Raw genomic sequence first — 18,934 nt, forward strand, 5'->3', positions numbered from 1 at the left:
GGGCCGGGGCCGGCTGGCTGCAGACGAGCCGCCTCGCCAGGCCGCCGCCTCTCGGGACGCCCTGGGCAGCGCAGCGCCCTCTGCTCGCCCGCGGGGACCCTCGGCGCGGTGCCCTCCCCGACGTCGTGGCCCCGGGCCTAGGGAGACACACAGTATGTGTCTGGCAAAGTCTGCCACATGAAGACCGCAGGAAAACGCATGAGAAGCGGTTTAAAATTGATTTGAAAAGCGAGACTCGTCCGCACAGAAGACTCCAGACAGCCCGCCCGACGGACATCCGGGAAACGGGGACGCCCGAGCCGCGCGGGGCTCCAGGCCCCGCCCCCCGCCGCGGGGCCCGCCCCGGTTAACGTTATCTCCCCGCGCCGCCGCCGGAAGTTTGGGCTGCGTGATGGCGACGCGGGTCCCGGGGCCGGTGTGTTTCCCGGGCCCGGGCTACCTTCGGGTGCCGGCTGCGGAGCGATGACCAGGCTGTTGGCCGTGGCGCACAGAGCCGCTTGGGCCGTCGTGCGCTGCAGCGGCCGGGACTGCGGCGCGCTCAGCATGTTCTACGCCGTGAGGAGGGGCCGCAAGCCCGGCGTCTTCCTGACCTGGTGAGTGAGCCGCGCCGCTCGGCCCGCGCGCGCGGCAGTCCGGGTTCCCCCGCAGCTGCGGGCGGGGAGGCGCCGGCCCAGCCCTCTGCGCCAGGGAGCCCACGGCCCCGGCTTGTTTCACAGCATCCCCGGTCTAACGGGTCAGTTAAGGGCCAGGTGGAGGCGGGTGGGAGGAAGTAACGCCGCGCTCTGTTCCAGGGCCGAGTGCAGGGCCCAGGTGGATCGGTTTCCTGCTGCCAGGTTCAAGAAGTTTGCCACAGAAGAGGAGGCTTGGGCCTTTGTCAGAACGTCGCCAGGCCCCGACGGCTCCGAAGGTAGCCCCGTCCCACACGCTGTGACATCCAACCTGTTCGGTCCTCCGTATCCACCGCGGTGGCCGATCTGTACGGCTCCCCTCTGGGCAGAGAAGATGCGTGATGGTGTCCAGGTGACCCTTTCACAGATGAGGAAACGGGCTGAAAGCACTTCAGCTCCGTGGTTCGTGCCACTAACAAGACAGCCCGGGACTTAGATCTCCTGCTCACTCAATGTCCTCACTCTGTGTAATTACATCTTGTAAAAAAATACTTGTTAAAGGATGGAGTGGGCTGCAGTTTTAAAGTGATGCAGTTATTTTCGTGCCATACCCCGTGTGCTGTTTTATTAGGCCCGTCCTCCAGTTTCCCAGGTTCCAGTAAGGGGACCTGCGCGGTTCCAGCCCTTGTCATTCAGGGAGCACCTGTGCTTCCTTCTCATGGGTGTCTGTTTTAACCAGGTAGTAATTTATTAATAGCTCAATTCTTCCAACCTAAGTATGTTTCTATTTATTAAGTGCTCTAAACCTTAAGGCAGGTAGTTCTTTATGAGTCTATCTTTTTTTTTGTAAGTTTACAGAGACATTCCCCCCCCCTTAGTCTGTGGCTGATGTTTAGAAATTGGGATTTATCATCTCTTTTACTCAAGAACCACACTGAAGCAAAACTGTGAGCCCTTCCCCAATTCCTCTCTTAATGTTACAGTTACCCTTGTTTGGGGATTATTGAGCTATTTGCCAGCTACTATGGTTTGTATAAGCTGATTTAGGGTTAATTTACTCAAAGGAAATCCACAGTTTTCTGAAGGAAATATTCTCTGACAGCCATGGTCTCCTTTTCTTTCAAAGTCTCACCTGTTCTTTAAAATTTTTCATTCCAATTCGGTTTTCTCTGTAACAGTAAATAAAACCAACATTTATATCAATACTAAACTTCTATGAAGTTGCACTTTGACCTGAACCTTTGTGTTTGAGTTTACTTCAGTAGAGGAAAACCTTCCAGGTAAATATCAGGTAGCAGATACAGCAGCATGGAAACACCCGTCACTCTGTGTAGTGGACTTGATTCGAGTTTTGCCTGGATAACCATAGCAGTCTTCTGAAAGGCGTGGGTTGACAAGCTACACTTGACAGGAGATTTTGGCTTGTACCTGTCTAGTTGGTGTTCAGAAAATACTCGAGCTCCATTTTCCACCCCTTGTTTATAGAGCTAAAAGTGAACTCTGTAGTACTGGTTTAGGATTGTTATTTGGAGGACACGATTAGTTGCTCCTGCTGTGCCCATTTCCACCACATAAAATGATAATGTGGAAAAAGCTGTTTCAGACCACCTAGTTGTATATCTCATTTAACAGAAGCCTAGAGGGTTTAAGTCCGTTGACTGAGCTCAGAGCTGATAAAAGGTAGAGCTCGAATTAAAACTGGTTTTGTGAGACCTTGTCTAGTTCATCTTCTACTTCAGCCCTCCCAGTGCTGTAAAAGTGGGTGAGATGCTGCTTGTCCCCCATAACCTGAGAGAGGACATGAGGTTAACCTGGAGTCCAGGCTGAGCCGCTGAGGAAGAGCCCTGCTCTGGTGTCGCTCTGAGGGGGTCCAGCCCCTCCTTCCCATCCTTTCTTCAGTACATCCTGTTACTTGTTTTCTTACGGCCCACTTACCCTGGCCCTCTTAGCCTTCCTAGAGGGTTTCAGCTTGGCATCTTGTGCTTGGAGTATCTGGGGAGGGTGCTGAACCACAGGTGCCACTGACCTTATATACCAAGTTGTGGTCCTTGTTTCTTCTGGGGGACAAGTCCCTCAGATTTTCAAACTGTCTACAGTAATTCTTGGTAACTCTACTATCTTCATCAAAACCAGATTCTTTTCAGTAGAAGCGTTGCTCTTGTTCTTACATTGCCCTTATCAAGCTTATCATGGAAAATTTAAAATAATTTCATAGGACATCAAAGTCTGAGATGGTGTGAACTGTTTTAAATCATTTCCTCTTCATAGAGCCACTTATAGAGAGCAGTTAAGTCTGATTTCATGATATTAAATAACATTGAGTTTCTGGATTCTTAGTCATTTTCATGCTTATTGTTTCTGGCTTTTAAGTAGACTAAATCTTTCAGGGCAGAAAAACGAACAAGTACAAGAACCACGAGTGAAAGCGAGCAAGCGCCTCCGCGAGCCCCTGGATGAAGATGAACACGCAGAGCCGCATGCAAAGCATGTAAAACAGAACCCAGAGCTGGTGCCTTCAGTCAGCAAAGACACATTCTCCTACATGGGTATATCTTGGATTTTTTAATTTTTAGTATAATAATCATGAAAATACATGTGTAAAAACTTTGCACTTTCTCAATAGAAATTTAAGCTAATGTTTAACATCCTCATTCTTATCTGAAAAGGTCATTTAAAAATCTGTAATGTCACTATTTTAAATTGATGAAACGGTACCAAATTATTACAGTTTTGGACATACATAGGAAAACCATTATACAGGCTACAAATGAAAACTACTAGTGAGATGCCAGTGCTTCTGGGCGCACAGTGTTGCAGGCGACCGAGAGAGAACGTGAAGGCTCCAGCTCTGCGGCGTGAGAGGCCCTGGGCCGCGCTTCTTTGTGTAATGGCTGCAAAACATAAGTAATCCTCCCTTATCCTGACAAGCAAGACAGTTGTGCATGTCCCACTGTATTTAATTCCAGGAATCGGTCATTTATATTTTGTGACTTACAAAACATGTAAGTATATAAACAGAAAATAGGAGTAAGTAGCATTTATTATATAAATTGCTGTATTTGTAGGTTCCAAATTTTCCCCAGAAAAAAGCCATTTTATAATTCAAGGGAAGCCAATATAAAATGTTTGGTCAAGCTGTATGAAAATGTATTAATCTTCACAGTTATGTAAAAATCAAAACCAAATATTCTCTATTAAGTTCTTTACCAAAAGTAACTGAAGCAAATACATGTCGCATGATTGAGAGATGAGCCGTTTCCAGTGTGTTGACAGTTGCTCAAAACCCGGTGGCACCTGACAGGCACTCACAGTGAGACAGACTTGGGCACCAGGGCAGCAGTCGTGTCAGGCGTCAAGTCCGGTGAACCCTTGGTTCTCGCCCAACACCGTGCTCTCCGGATTCACTCTGCTTCCAGACGTGCTCCTCTGCCACGGAGCAGCCTGCCTCTGCTTCCTCCCATCTGCCGTCCCTGCAACAGACACACTCCAGAGCAGGGCCTCTCCCTGTGCCCACAGCCCTGCCCTCTAACACCCCTCCCGTGACTCCTCCCACCGCCCTGCTGAGAGGGGTCTGCAGGCCATCAACGGCCTGAGAGTGGCCGCATAGCTGTCCTTTGCCTTGTTCTTTACAGCAATGCTGTGATCGAACCCTCTGTCTCGTGAGAAGACAGAAGTAGGGCCACAGCTTTCTCGTGGGTAGACTAAGGAAGAAATCGGCCACAAATTTGTCAGAGGACTTGAGCTGGTCCTCATCCTACCAAGGTGCTCCCTGCTCCTCGGCAGTGAGCGTCTCTCACACACACAAAAACGGGGACAGTGGCACTGGTCCTTGACTGTAGTATCGGGGGATGTAGGCGGCAGTTCTCGCTGAGCGGGTTCGAGGTTTACAGATCGACTGCCTTCGCCTTTAATTTGCTGGCATGCAGAACTGAAATACTGGATTCTAACCCAAAGTGTCAAGTCCTCTAGTGTGAGGAATTGATCGTGTTTTCCTGGACAGGAAACCTACAGCATCGTAAACTCCCTCTAGGATTTAAAGTGCTGATTTGACCTTAGTAAATTTCTGAGGTGAATTCCGTGTTTCAGTGCTGCTGGTCCGGCAGTGCTCAGAACACTTCCCTTTCACAGGAGAATTCGTCGTCGTCTACACTGACGGCTGCTGCTCCAGTAATGGGCGGAGGAGGGCACGAGCAGGAATTGGTGTTTACTGGGGGCCAGGCCATCCTTTGTAAGTAAACCGAAAAGCTGGGTTTTTCAGCTTCCGATTGAACTGAATCACAGTGAAAGGGTCAGGAAGCAGCGAGTCAGGGTCTGCTGCTCTGCTCCTCTCGTGACGGGCTTTGGCGGGAGGGTCGGAAGAACCCAGTGGGACCCACACCGAGGCTGGCGGCTTTGGTCCTGAGCACGCGGTACCTGCGTGGCCTCCAGGCCCAAGTCTTGACGGGTCTCTGTGTCTCACCGATGAGATTTTACACTGACACGACCTAGCTGCCCCCGGAAAGAGTCCCACGTTTCCCAGGGACGAGGTCTGGGCAAGGATGCATGAGGGGCAGGTGCCTGAGCTCGGCACCCATCGTATCCCCACACTCTTCTGAAGATAAGTGAGTTGAGAAGTGACTCTTTTGTCACAAGGCACAAAGTCAAGATATGGAAAATGGCCCCTGAATGTTAGCTGACAGCCCTAAAATCCCCTGTGAAAGAGGGATTTGACCCCTGGGAGGTAGCCACATGCCAGCTCTGAGCTTCGTTCTCCAGCATTTACTGGTGCCCACAGAGATGTGGGGCATAATTAGCATGAACTGTTGAGTAAGAACTGGTCTCTGCAGCTTTGTAGTCCACAGAGTTCCTCCACCGTCTCCCACTCTGATACCGCATTTTAGCTTCGGACCCTGTAAGAGGCGGCACACGCGGCGGCCCCGAGTCTGTGGGCCCGGCGCTCACCCAGACCACATGCTGACCGGGCCCAGGAGGTGGACTCCCCTCTGACCCTGGCCCGGGTCTCCGGCAGCACCGCACCTTGGTGCTTTTCCGTGAGACGTTACTCCTGGTGCTGTGATTTCAGCAGCTGCTGTTTTGTATGATGTGTATTTCTAGTAGAAATACTTACATGCCTGTTATTAATGAAGAGGCTTAGGGAATCCCTTGGAGAATTAGCGTCATAATCTTATTTCCCTTTGTATTGTTTTGAAACCAGAAACGTAGGTATTAGACTCCGTGGGCGACAGACCAACCAAAGAGCAGAGATCCACGTAAGTCACAGGTGCTTCCTGGGCAGTGCACGCTCGCCGGCCGTCAGCGTGTGACCTCACCAGTGGGCCTGTTCTGTGTGCACATGAGGTATTCAGAAATCCAGAAGAAACTTAGCTCGGAGTTAGTAACTGTTCTGAAGGGTAGGCATTTTCTAGAAGAAACGAAACATTTCAAATTGTTGTCCAGACATAATTGTATGTACAGCAGTATTTCACATGGGGAATAAATCATTACAGCTAGCCTAGAAAAGGAAGGAATTTTTAAATTTTGAAATCAATCATGTCAAAAGTTGAACAGTTTCTATAGCATGACAACTCATTTTTTTCTGCCAGGCAGCCTGCAAAGCCATCGAACAAGCAAAGACTCAGAACATCACTAAGTTGGTTCTGTACACAGACAGTATGTTTACTATAAATGGTAAGTAAGCTTTTGCATTTTGCCCCTAGTGTTCTTCTGTTAAGTGTGGAACAGGTATTTCCTTCCCGAGTAGGCAGTGAATCGGCATGACCCGGAGGGTGAGAGGGGATCGCATCTGGTTCGCCAGGCATGGGGGCGAAGGCGCAGGTCTGGAGCCCAGTTCCCCTGCTCCAGTGTTTGCCACGCAGGCATTTCTTGGCCAGGCGCCAAAGACAACAGAAGAAAGGGAGCCGTGGCCCTGCTCTCGAGGCCTGTCAGGTCTAAACAGACGCTCGCGGCGTCTTGGCCACATACCGTGTGCAGGCCTGTGGGGCACGTGGGGGCGGTTTTGAAGAGGCTGGAGAAGGGGCGAGCACATCAGCAAAGGGACGAGAGGGAGGTTTCAGGTCTGCACCAAGCCCACAGTGCGGGAGCGCAGAATCCAGACGCAGCTCAGAGTCCAGGTGGGGGCGACTGTGAGCGGGAGTCCAGGGAGGACCCAGGACTGGCCCATGTGAGGTGAACCGATGTTTCTTCCAGGTATCACCAGTTGGGTTCAAGGTTGGAAGGAAAAGGGGTGGAGAACAAGCACAGGGAAAGAGGTGATCAACAAAGAGGACTTCATGGAGCTGGAGAGACTGGCCCAGGGCATGGACATTCAGTGGGTGAGTGCTTCAGTGGTCACCCTCGGGGCGGGACAGTCCAAACCACCCGGAGAGAGGAACGGTTTCTGTATGTGACTTCAGGATGTCAGTTCCAGTAGTTTCCGTGAGGTCAGTATCCTGTGACTGCCTCTCCCTGTCATCATGTGACACCGTTTTAACGAGGGTACCGTGGGATGTTCCGAGCTCTCTACGCTGGCGTAGCAATGCCCGGTGGTGGTCCTGGGCGGGCCTCATCCTGGCAAGAGTTGGCTTATTGATGTCTTTGCAGCCAACCGTAATGCAAATAAAACTGATATGTATTTTATTAAAAATAAAGTGTGATAAGACCATTTTCCCAAAATGGAAGTCTTTTTCTTATAACAGATAATTTTTATTAAAATTATTATTTTAGACAATACAGAGCATGTTAACTTGCAACCATTTTCTTAACCCTATGTTGCTGTCCCACACCAGGACCACTGATAAGTTTGCAGTAACCTGATATTTAAATCTGCCTTTCAATAACGTAAATGTAAACAGTAGTTAAGTCCCTTAAGAACACCCCTTTTGATGGCATTTAAAGAGAATATAAAGTGTGTGTATCATACCTGTCCATCTGTCCATACCTGCATGTCCCTTGGCCCCGTCCCATCACTAAGTGGGGAAAGGCAATACAAACAGTAAAGTCCAGTGTGCAAATAAAATGGAATCTTTGCAAGTGTACCTACTGCAGGAAGACTGTGCAGTGCACTCTGCAGAGCTACTGAGGTGGGCTTTCTCCTCGGTCTGCTCTGAGCAGTCAGGTTTGTTAACAGTTAGGATGTAGTCATATGTTGCTTGTGTAAAAAATTGGTAAAGAGGAAAACTTTATTTAACAGATGCATGTTCCTGGTCATTCGGGATTCATGGGCAATGAGGAGGCCGACAGGCTGGCGAGAGAAGGAGCTAAGCAATCTGAAGACTGAACAACGTGGTTTTAAACCTTGGAAAAACTTGACCCGGTGGCTGTTTTTTTACCTCTACTTACTGATGTGCAAAGTAAAACTACAGGATGGATCACTGCAGTAGACAAGCAGACACGGCTTCCACAGGAAATGACAAAGGGAAGGTGGTGTTCTGTGATGCCGAGCAGTGAAAAGTGGAATGTATGATTGTATAATAAATTGAACTGCCTTTGAAATTTGAGAATTACTTGAGATTTCAGCATTATGACTTATTGGATTTGATTTTATTGCAGTCTGGACGAAAATTTAGGATTTTGATTAAATAAGGAGTTAATGAAATATTGGTTTAAAAACGCAGAGAGTAAGTCTGGAAGTATCCCTGAGAGAGCTCATCTGCCTCCCTGTTGGCGGGCTTGCGTCTCCCGACTTCGGGCTGACTGCACCTGCTGCGGAGACAGACTCCCCTGGTGGGCGCGGTCTGTGCCAAGGCCCACGGGCCACCTGGCTGCCGGGCCGTTACTTAGGAACAGTGACAACCTTGAAAGCAAGATTCATAAATATATTGTCAAAACTTTTCTTTGGTGGTTTTGTTAAAAGCACTATGCAATTTTTTAAAAATTTGATGTGATCATTTATTTTTATTTGTTTTATTACCTTTTAATTATACAAACGTACAAAAAAGCAATACAAAACAACTGTGTAGCTTACTGTGAATAGCCTTGTAACCACCACCCATGTCAAGACAGAGCTTCGCAGACACCCCAGAAGGCTTCCATGTGCTCTTCCAGTCACAGCCCCTCCCTCCCTCCAGAACTCCTGAATCTTACGGAAATGATGTCCTTCCATTCATTACGGCAATTTAGTCTTGTCTGCTTTTTAAACTGGACACTCCTCCATTCTGAAGTCCTCCTAGGTCACGGGGCCTCTCTCTCCGTGTGTCGGCCTCCTGTGGTCTGTCTGCTGAGGACCTGGGGCCCATTGTCCTGCGGTCCCCAGTGTCTGGGTCTGGCCTTTTGACCCCTCGGTTTCCTGCAGGTTGGCGGCTTGCTCCAGAGGCTCCAGCAGAATCAGGTCCCCTGTCTGGCAGGACGATGGGTGGCTGGCTGTCATCTCCAACACCGGTGGCTGCCGAAGGCCGGGGCCCAGCTCCACTCTCTAGCTGGGGCCGCAGGACAGTGATCTCTCTCTGGCATCCTTGGCTGGAGTTCTTCCGAAGACGTTCCCCTCGCCTCCTGTCCAGGGTCCGGTGGTTCAGGTCATGTAGGGAAGGCAAGATAAATGCCAGAGGAGTTACCCCGTTTTCATTTATATGTCTCCATGACGGGTGTCTGACGGGCTCATGCTCTCAAGGCTGTTGATGGGCTTCAGTTCTGTGCAGTTTTCATCGTACTGAACCTGATCGCAGTGCCTTTGGCCTGTAGGAGGGGCCTGTTGAGGTTTGCTCTTGAAGTCTTGGGATTTTCCTGTGTGTGCACACGCCCTGATACGCACACACTGGGCGTCGAAGGCCGCCTCTGGGCGTGTCAGGGTGTTCTAGGCCCATCTCACTCACCTGCTCCTGACTAGACTTGGCTGTGTCTCTGAGGCTCCCTAGTGCCTTTTAATGGCAAAAAAAGGTACTTCAGATCCTTGGTGTTCATTGCTGTGGGATTGGTGGTGGTTTCTAAGCCTTTTCATTGTCAGAATTAGAAAAAACACGGGTAATGTACACCTTTAAAATACTCTCTGAGCTCATACTGATATTCCCAGTACAAACACAGGATTCCAGGGTGCTCACACCCCCCTGCATTACGTCTGTGTCTCCTGCCCTGAGAACCCTGGTACCCAAGACTCGGGCCACTAGGCGTGGTGCACTCTCTGTGGTTCCCTCCAGGTGGGCTTAGTGTTGTCTTCCTGCTTTGGTCGTCCTCAGAGGGGCCTGTTGCCTGCATGCTGGGATCTGATTTGTCCATCCTCCTATTCCTTTGAATTTCTTCTCTCTCTGTTTTCATTTGTCTGTTAACAGTTGTCCTTCTCACATCCTGTCTCTAAAGCCATCGCTGTCTTTCTTTGCTGTGGACTCTCTTTTCTTGTCTGTCTCATTTTCTTGAGCTCTGTCACTTTGCGTCTGATAGTTTCTAAGACTGATTTACAGTCTCGGTACCTTGTACCCCTTTGTTCATGTTTGCAAACTACGTTTTGATCTGTTCAGGAGGCACCTTCCTGGCAACAGCTCTGTGTAGATCGGTACCTCCCTGTGCTTGTTTCCCAAACATGCAGCACTGAGGGCTTTTCTCACTGCACAGGGCTCTTTTCTGTTGCATTTGGAATAATGTTAAAATACGGCGGCTGCTTCTGGAACTCTCCTGGCTCCGGTCCCTCCGCCACCCGTATGGGACCCTCTCCTTCCTGGCTGCAGAGTTCCTGTCCCACTCGGTGCTGGTCTATACCTGCAGCTGGGCCCCGGGCAGCCAGGTGCACAGCTCCGGTCCCCCAGACCTCCTGGGCGGGGCTGCCTGACCTGCCTCTCCACCAGAGCAGGCAGGAGTGTCTGGCTCCAGCCACCAGCCTCACACCAGCTTCCATACTTGGCAGTAACACCTTTGGGGTTGTGTCCGGGGTCTGTTAGGGGCCCAGTCACCCCGTTTTGCTTTTTCCCACAGGTGTGAGGCTTGTGACGGCAGGCCGTGCCTCCACTGCTGTGTGCTGGCTCTGCAGTCACTGTACCACCCTGCATCCAGGGACGTGTGGCTGATGGACAGCGCGTTGCCCGCATAAAGGGGGCTGTGCACGCGCCTGTGAAGCAGGCACCAGAGCGTGCCCGTCACCGCTGCAGGCTTTCCACACCACTCCCGACACCCTGCCCGCCCTGCCCCATTCCTGGGCCACCACTGCCATGCCTTCCGTCACTACAGACTGTTTTTCCTGGGACTTCCTATAAAGGGAGTCATACAGAATAAACTCTCTGCGGGGTGGGGGCCACATTTCCTCGGCGCAGCTGCCCCAGCGCCCACCCACGCCGTGTGTCAGTTACCGCCTTCCTGTGGCCGGCGGAGCCCATCGTGTGCAGGCACCGCAGCCCGTGCACCCTTCCGTCTACGGCACCGGCGCTGTTCCTGGCGTCTGGCTGTTGGGGGTAAAACTGCCCGGTCTTGCGGACATGTGCTTTCATTTCTCAAGTGGAATGGCTGGGTCGCATGGCAGTTCCACTGAGCTTTTCCAAGTGCCGACTTCTACCATTTTACCCTCCCTCCAGCAAGGCATGAGCCGTTGGCTCCGTATCCTCATCAACACTGGCTGCCACCTGGTTTTGTTATAAATGCCCGTGGGTGTTTGGCCTCGCTGTCCAGTTGTTCTGAGGATTTGGGAAGATCCAAAGAGTGTAGGCTTACTGCTCCCACTGCCTTCTGAGAGCCCAATTTTTGAAGATTGGGCAGCACGTTCTCTGTGCCCAGGACGAGACAGGCGGAAGTGTGTCTGCAGGGCTCCCGATCTCGGGGATTCACGTAGGTACAGATCAAACCGAGAAGAACAGCAGGTGACACAGCTTGCAGCGAGGTGAGGTGCAGCCACGTGCAGTGAAAGCAAGTTCACAGGGAGCAGATTGTCAACAGACAGCGTCCAGTGGCTGATCATAGGAGCAGCTGCGTTCTTGGACGTTCAGGAGTCACGGCTACACCAGCTTCATCAGGTCAGAACGAACCCACTGCTCGCGCTGCTCTCAGCAGGGCCTTCGCGCTTCGCAGGCAGAGGCTGTGGACGTGTGCCCTGCGCGGAGCTCGCATGGAGCCTTCCTTTCCAGGGCTGCGGGGTGACTCTTGCTGGGGTTTGGGAAAATTGGGAGGCACTCTGCTGTCTTTCGGGACAGGCACACAAAATACAAGTTATACAGCAAAAACAAAAATCCCACTTGCAGGCAGATGGCTGCGCTGGGGTGATTGAAAATAGGGTGGGTGAGAAGGCATCTTGTTTCAGGCGATGTGTATTTCAAGTTGAGCAAGTCTAGGCCCTTCGGCTTGTCTTAAAAGAAAGAACTTAGTCTCCATTTCTGGATGTTTCCCTAGTTCTCATGACCCGGTAGTTGTGAAGCAAGAAGGAAAAGCTGCTCAGAAAAAGCCCCCTTTTCACGCGGTGATCTGCCTCTCAGAGCCGCACGCGGAGCAGCCCGCACGGTGTCCTCTAGGTGCCCAGCCCGGGTCCAGCGGACAGCCAGAGGGCTGGGCCTTAGCTGTTCACGTGTCCCCTGCACACAAGACGTTCCAGGGCTTGAATGCGAACCTGGGCTGGTCTGTGGGAACAGTGGTTCTTAGTTGTCCACCGGAGGAGAGGGCTTGGCTCAAGGCCACCCTCATCTTGCAGTATGTGAATAATCAAGATGTGCCAAATCAGGGTTCTTCTCCAGTGATATTTGGGGGCCACATAGAAGGATCTTGGGCAAATACTAATATGATGAGAGAGGTGGAAAATAGCACTAGTGGGTTGCTTTCTCCACCCCCACTCTGCAAAGCTCTCTTCAAACCCACACACGCACAAGAATGTGCTATATACCAAGGGCAGGGACTCACCGCTGGAGTGAACCAAGACCTTTTTACTCAGGACCCAAAACCCACTGACCATAAAGTGAAAGGAGGCGAAAGTAAGGCCGCGAACACTGCAGAGCCGCAGCGTGGACGCCCTCATCGCAGAGGCTGGTTTCTCTCGTACATAAAGAACTTGTAAAAATCAAGAAAACCGTGAACAAACAGAAGAGTGGGTTAGTCGTACGTCCCTCACAGAAAAACGCGTGGCCCTTAATGAAAAGACGTTCAGCCTCACTCATGAGCAAGGGCAGGTTGAAACTACCCTGAGGTGTCAGTTCACCATATTAATATCATGACAGCACTGGATTTATTAGCAAAAACCCGTAGTCGCGGAGGCCTCCGGAGGAAAGCACGTACCTGCTGGTGGTGGTGAGTGCCAAGTGGCGCCGCCCCTCTGGGAACCGTGGGCCGCGTCGAAGTTACATGTGCACTTCCCTTGGACGCACCAGTCGCCGGTTTATGGAGCTTCTACTGCAGCTAGTCCTGCACACGCACAAATACAAGACGAGGTTCCTAGTAGGAGAAGCTGGACACAACACCGGGGCCCCCTGACGTGGCCCCAGGAGATTCCCAGCAGAGTCTGCAGAAGCCCGAAGAGTGACGGCTGCTTCCTGGTGCAGCCGTGGGGAGGGGACGGATCACTGCTCCAGGGGGCGGCCTTTGCCTCGGAGAGCACAGACACGTGAAGACGCGCCCAGGGGTCCCCGGAGATGGGGTGCAAGGAGGGTGGGAGCAGGAGTGGGAATGAGGTTCCTCCGCATATAAATCCTGGTATGTCATCTGGATTTTTGAATTTTGTCATGAAAGCCACTCAAGAATATTAGATAAAAGCATTTTAGAGGTCTGTTTTCAAAGACAGCAGGTAAGGCAGGCTCACCCTCGGAACTCCCAGCGACTGAAGGCCTGGCGCAGGAGCGGACAGCTGAGCTGAGGGCTTGGACCCCTCCCTGTCGGCGCACGTCCACAGGAGTTAGACCTGGGCTGCTCTGATGCCAGGACGGCCTCTGCACCAGGATTCATGCAACAAGCAGGGGCCCTTCAGCTGCACAACGTGCTTTGAAAAGCATTTAAAGCCCAGAGGTCAGTTGACCTGGGTCGGAGCTGTCCCAGGACTGAATGGCAGTGTCCCCCAAGTTCACTGGCAGAAGCCCTAACCCCCCGCGGTGGTATTTGGACATTAAACTAATGATCTTGCTCCCTCCCCACCCCACCGCCAAGGAAAAGCGGAGAGGACAGGCCTCCTGAGGGCACGGCCAGAGGCTGGAAAGGGGGCCCTTCCCAGAGACCGAATCGGCTGGAACCTGGGTCTTGGACTTCTGGCATCTGGAACCGTGAGAAATAAAAGCCCACCACGGAGGCCCCCATTGGCATCATATCTGGCAGCCTGAGCAGCAACCTATAGGGACGTCCAGGGAAGTCCAGCCTTATTCTGCAAGAAGGAAATGGGGGTGGCCGGTCCTCTGTCTCCCCCACTTGGGCGGGGTCCTCACTGCCTCCATGGCTGGTGGTGTCGCTCTGACAAGTGAGGCCAAGTGCGTGCATCTGATCCTCTCACGCCCGTCAGCATAGCCTGGCCATCGGGCACCCTTGCCTGGGGAGGGACATTTTCCTAAATATGATTAGGTTCATAGCATCTATGTCCTTTTGCTGTAGACCAAAAGAACAAAGATAAAAATTAAGAAATAGAATTCTAGAAGTGAGATTATTACCCCCATATTGTTTGTCATTTTTTAACTAGAAAAATACCTAGTTATTTGGAGGTAGGAATCTTTGTCACACTGGCGGTGACTTCCTTCCCTGTGATAGGCCCTGATTAATTTGATTGACCTCCAAATTTTTTAAACTTCCAGAAAACTATAAACAGATTGATGAAATACATATTTTCAACATTACATATTTTCCATTTCCCAAGAGAGGATCTGATAAGCAGAGAGAGCCTGGCCCTCTGCTGGTCACATGCCTTTTTTGTTTGAAATGTCTGAGCCACACAGGATCTCCCTACCTTGAGGGGGAACAGGCAGGGCTCCGAGGCCCAGCTGGGTGGCGTCCAGAGGAGGGCGTGAAGCCCCACCCGCCCTGACCTGGGCCGGCCGCCCACACCGTCCCACCCCCTCAGCCCGGTTGGAGGCTTCCGGGGCTCTGCTAAGCACGGCAGAGTCTGAGCACCTCTCGCCCCCTCTGCACCCTTGAGCAGGCACAGCCGTCCTGCTGCATCCATGCGACCCCCAATGCACCCACATGCTGCCCCTGGGGCCCCACTAACAGCTAGAGTGCCAGGGACGCCACTCCTCTAGGCCCCCTAGGCCCACTTGGAATACAAGGCAGACTCACCCGCTCAAGACCCCCTCACAACTGGCGACACTGTCCCCACACCTTCTGTCCCCCAAACACTCGCTCACAGGAGCCAGTTTGAGAGTCTGCGGTTCTTGGAAGATGCTGGGAATGTTCCGGCCTCAGGGCCCTTGCACTGGCTGTTCCCACTGCCTGGGATGCCTGGTCTTTACTCAGATAGTGCCTTCACCTTTCTAAAGATTTATTTTTTAAATTGTGGTAAAATACACATGACCTAAAATTTACAATTTGCTCTAGACTGAATGAGTTCCACCACCCGCCTCTGTATTCGCATGTGGAAACCTAATCCCAGAGTGACAGTGTGAGGAGGTGGATCTGTGGGGGGCAATCAGGTCTAGGGGTGGAGCCCCGTGGCGGGACTGTGTCCTGAGAAACCCCAGAATCCCCCCCACCGTGTGAGGGCACATGGGAGGGGCCTGTTGGTGAGCCAGACACTGCATGTCTGGTCTCTTGCCTTGGGTGCCCGGCTCCCGGACCTGTGAGGTGGGAATCTTGGTCCAGGATGACAGATACACCTCATTCTCCCTCTTTGTAACGCCTGTTGTTACAACCTGCCCGCCCGTGGTGGGGCTGCAGCAGCCCTGACCGACTAAGATGCTGTTTTGGCCTCTTTGGAATTCAGTGGCCCTAAGTACGTTCTCATTCCGACCTCACGCCATCCACCCACAGAACTTTCTCTTCCCAGACTCACACTGTGTGTTCATGGCCAGGACTCCTGAGCTCCTCCTGTTCTGCTCTGACGGTGACTCACTCCGGGGACCTCGTGGCACTGACACCATCCAGTATCTGTTCTTTTGTGACCAGCCTGTTTCTCTTGCAGTAAAGTCTTCAGGTTCGTGCACGATATAGAATGTGTCAGAATGTCCTTCCCTTTTAAGGCTGAATAATATTCCACTGTGTGGATGGGCCACATTGTGCGTATCCATCATCCACTGATGGACACTGGCTGCTTCCGCCTTTCGGCCACTGAGGATGATACGGCTGTGCACGTGAGAAAGTGGGGACCCAGGGCAGGCCGCCCCAGGAGGGGCTGCTGGGGCAGGCAGGTTATTTTGAGCTGAAAGCCATCAGGGCACAAAAGACTCTGGAGGAGACCTGGACATCTCCACCCACCACTGCAGAGAGGATCTGGACAGAGGGACAGCTGCAGGGGAGACCTCGCACCACCGCAGCTGCTCTGGGACGCGAACCGGGGGCGGACAGGCAGGAACGGGCCAAAGCCTCAGTACTCCTCCCCGGGCCTGGCCGGGCGGCCCACCAAGGGTGCCGCACATTTATTCTTTCGTATTCTGGGAATTGTTTCCCTTTTCCTGTGGGGTCTCAGGCCCCTCCCCACTCTCCCCGCTCTCCTTGGTCCAGGATGACATATATACCTCATTCTCCCTCTTTGCCTTCCCCATACATAATAAAATCTTGTTTTTTCTCCTGTTACTCCGTCTCCTGTCAATTTGTTAGACCGACTAGAAGAACCTGGAGGGGCGGAGGAGACGCCTTCCTCCCTACCAGGTGTGCAAATACCTGCTGTCTCGGCTTCCATTTCTTTCCGGTGTGTCACTGCAGTGGCGCTGCTGGGTCGTTCAGTGGGTCTGTCTCCGATTTCCTGAGGAGCCCAGACCGCCCTCCCCTGAGCGGCCCTGTCCCGGCGGGGCCTCCTCGCCCCTCCCAGCTACACACGGCTGTCCGCTGCCACGTGCGGCCTCCGACTGTTCCCCCACTTCGGGCTTGCCTCCCCCAAGGCTGTTCTAAAGGCACCGAGGCCCTCTGCCCAGCTCTGCCACTCTGGGCGGCCAGCAAGTGCCCAGCCTCTTGCCGTCCTGCAGCCCAATTCCTGCATCCAGCCCCGTGGGCCTCGGGCCACGGCCACCAGTCACTCTGCTTGGCATGGCTCCTGGCCACGTACCGTGCAATTCCCCCTCCACCTCTACCTGGCAGCTCCCTGTTTCCGACACACACGGACAACCCCCCCTTTCCCTCCACTGTACCTAGTGTGAAAATCAGGGAGCCTGCCTGACACGGCGCGGGCGGCCTGCGGGAGGCGCTCTCGCACCCAGTCCGCCCCGCGGCAGCAGTCCCCCACCCCCACCACCCCGGGAGGGGGGACACCTGCAGGTCGCTTTGTTCCCAGCAGGGGCAGGGAAGGGCCCCCGCGCAGGCCGCAGCCCTGCCGGTGGGAGGTTGTCAGGACTGGGCCAGCGGGCAGCCAGCGCATGCAGACGCCCAGTTTCCTCCAAACTTCCTGTTTAGAATGGCCCCCAACTTTCCCCTTTCCCTATGAAAGGGCCACCTTTGCTCTCCAGACATGCCTGTGGTTTTGCTGCTGTACCCAAATAAACTCATTATTGCTGGAAAAGTTACTGACAGTTTTATTTTTAACGTCAATCAATGTCACATTCCTGCCTAGCATTTGCCACCATTGGACCATGTGCTGTTTCGTTTGTGTCCATCGGAATGTAAGGGCTGTGAAAGAAGGCAGAGATTTTCTCCCTGCTGGCTCACCGTTGCAAACCCAGCATCTAGAACAGCGCCTGGCACAGAGCAAGCAGCCAGGGAACACCTGCTGAATGAGTGATGAACAGAGGAGCAGCGACGGGAGGGTCTGAGCCCAGCAGGAAGCCAGGTGCGGGCTCTCCGCGGGAGTGGGGGTGATAAGGGCAGAGGGAGCAGGCCGAGAACGGGGGGCACACGGGGAGGGGAGGGCTGGGCTGCCTCTGATGTGGGACCGGTTCCCCTCCCTGCCCCCCTAAGCCCCGCTCCGCCGGGGGGAGCTTTGGACAACTGGCGGCAATTAGCTGTGTTTACAGGGCTCAGCTGCACCAGGCGGCAGGCGCTGTGGCCGCATACTTGGCTGGTGGGAATCTGTTGGGAAATGTTTACTTTTCATCAGAGTGAGATTTGCCTTATGAAAAACTTTCCTTACAGTTCAAATTTCAAATCTATTATTTCTACAACCGCATGGGGTTTTATTACTGAGAAGATTTAATCCTGATGCCTGTTCCAGTTGCCTGGCGTTCTCTTGTTCCATTTCCCCGGCCCCAACATTGGTGTTAAAGGAAACAGCAGAGACCAGCCTCAGAAAGTCCCTGAGTGGACAAAACCAGTTCGGGCATACAAACAAAGCTTAATTCATCTTATTCTGAAAGACTAGCTTGACATGGGTCATTTGCTTATGTCCCCAGAAATCATGGAAAATTTGAAATTTCCTCCAAGTTGAAATGAGGTAGCCACTATTTTAAAAACACAAAATTTAAGCAGATTTGAAGACCTAACTGGCTTATTAAATGGTTCATGAACTTGGCATCTACATCTAGCAGGTAGAGAGAGGCTCTGACTACACGGAAGGAAGGTGTTTAAAGGCAAAGAGCATTTTACAAAGAAAGGAATGTGTTAGCAAAGCATCGTTGGGACAGGATTAGGGGAAGGGCCTCCCAGGGCATCACTCCAGGGAATTCTTTGGTGGCTGAATGTTCCCTTCCTGAAGGGTGAGGCTGTGTGGTGAGATGCTGGTTTGTAGGGGCCCTAACTTCAAGGGACTCCTGCATTTTTTTTTTTCTTTTTAACACTACGAACCAATTCCCTGTCGTTTAAGAAAACGCTAACATTATAGCCAGTCACCACGGAGAGTGAGCAGCCACTGCCCCCTCTGTGGGAGCTGCTTCAGGACGGGCTCCGGCCGCCCTTGTGTTGTTTAACTCCATGCCCGTCTCCCCTAAGGGGCTCAGCCCTGGGCAAGGTCACTGTGGACCAGTGAGACCCAGAAATGACAACAGGACGTTCTGGGGGTGAAAGGGTTCATACCTGGCTTGATTCTCCCTGCGCACTAGGGTCATGTCTGCGCCCAGTGGCCTGCAGACCCGAACCCCACCTCCGCCTCCCCCAGAGCCCTGGGCAGAGTCCTTACACAGTGACTCAGTCAGTAACAGCTCATGGCCTACAGGTGTGGGAGCAGCAGCCCAGCAGAGGGCCCATTACATCATCAGGTGGTTTAGGGTCAGGGCACGATCCCGGCCATGGAGGGTGCGTTTTACCCACAATGCTTCACTGGTTTTCCTTCTGTTCTTCCTGAACCTTTGACAGTGTCTACCAAAGAATGCTGTGTGGGGGACGTTGCTGGAATTCGTGGACGCCTCCCCTAAAATGGAGCAGTTTTGTCCCCACGAAGCAACTTCTTCCTTAGGAGGCTC

At 52.5% G+C, this 18,934-nt stretch overlaps 1 protein-coding gene across 2 annotated transcripts; it reads left to right on the plus strand.

Annotated features, from left to right (window-relative positions):
- The first annotated feature begins 355 nt into the window (after nt 1–355).
- On the plus strand, nt 356–8,089 carry RNASEH1 (ribonuclease H1). Of its 2 annotated transcripts, none has more exons than XM_036881705.2 (8): nt 356–593; nt 792–965; nt 2,979–3,154; nt 4,737–4,836; nt 5,803–5,857; nt 6,191–6,275; nt 6,795–6,919; nt 7,777–8,089. In XM_036881705.2, the coding sequence occupies exons 1-8, from the start codon at nt 463–465 to the stop codon at nt 7,861–7,863; spliced, it is 933 nt and encodes a 310-aa protein (XP_036737600.2). In that variant the 5' UTR covers nt 356–462; the 3' UTR covers nt 7,864–8,089. The 2 variants fall into 2 exon arrangements, with proteins under 2 accessions (XP_036737600.2, XP_036737598.2); XM_036881703.2 differs by having other exon boundaries at nt 359–593; nt 792–907; nt 2,996–3,154.
- Nucleotides 8,090–18,934: the final 10,845 nt, after the last annotated feature.

This window comes from Manis pentadactyla, chromosome 2, assembly GCF_030020395.1.
Source record: "Manis pentadactyla isolate mManPen7 chromosome 2, mManPen7.hap1, whole genome shotgun sequence".
Taxonomy (NCBI): domain Eukaryota; kingdom Metazoa; phylum Chordata; class Mammalia; order Pholidota; family Manidae; genus Manis; species Manis pentadactyla.

Excerpts from the sequence above, each read along its gene's own strand:
- RNASEH1 (XM_036881705.2), top strand. The coding sequence starts at position 463 with ATGACCAGGCTGTTGGCCGTGGCGCACAGAGCCGCTTGGGCCGTCGTG. Across the intron at positions 966-2,978 it reads GGTCCTCCGTATCCACCGCG|TAGACTAAATCTTTCAGGGC; the intron begins GTGGCCGATCTG and ends CTGGCTTTTAAG. Across the intron at positions 6,276-6,794 it reads CAGTATGTTTACTATAAATG|GTATCACCAGTTGGGTTCAA; the intron begins GTAAGTAAGCTT and ends TGTTTCTTCCAG.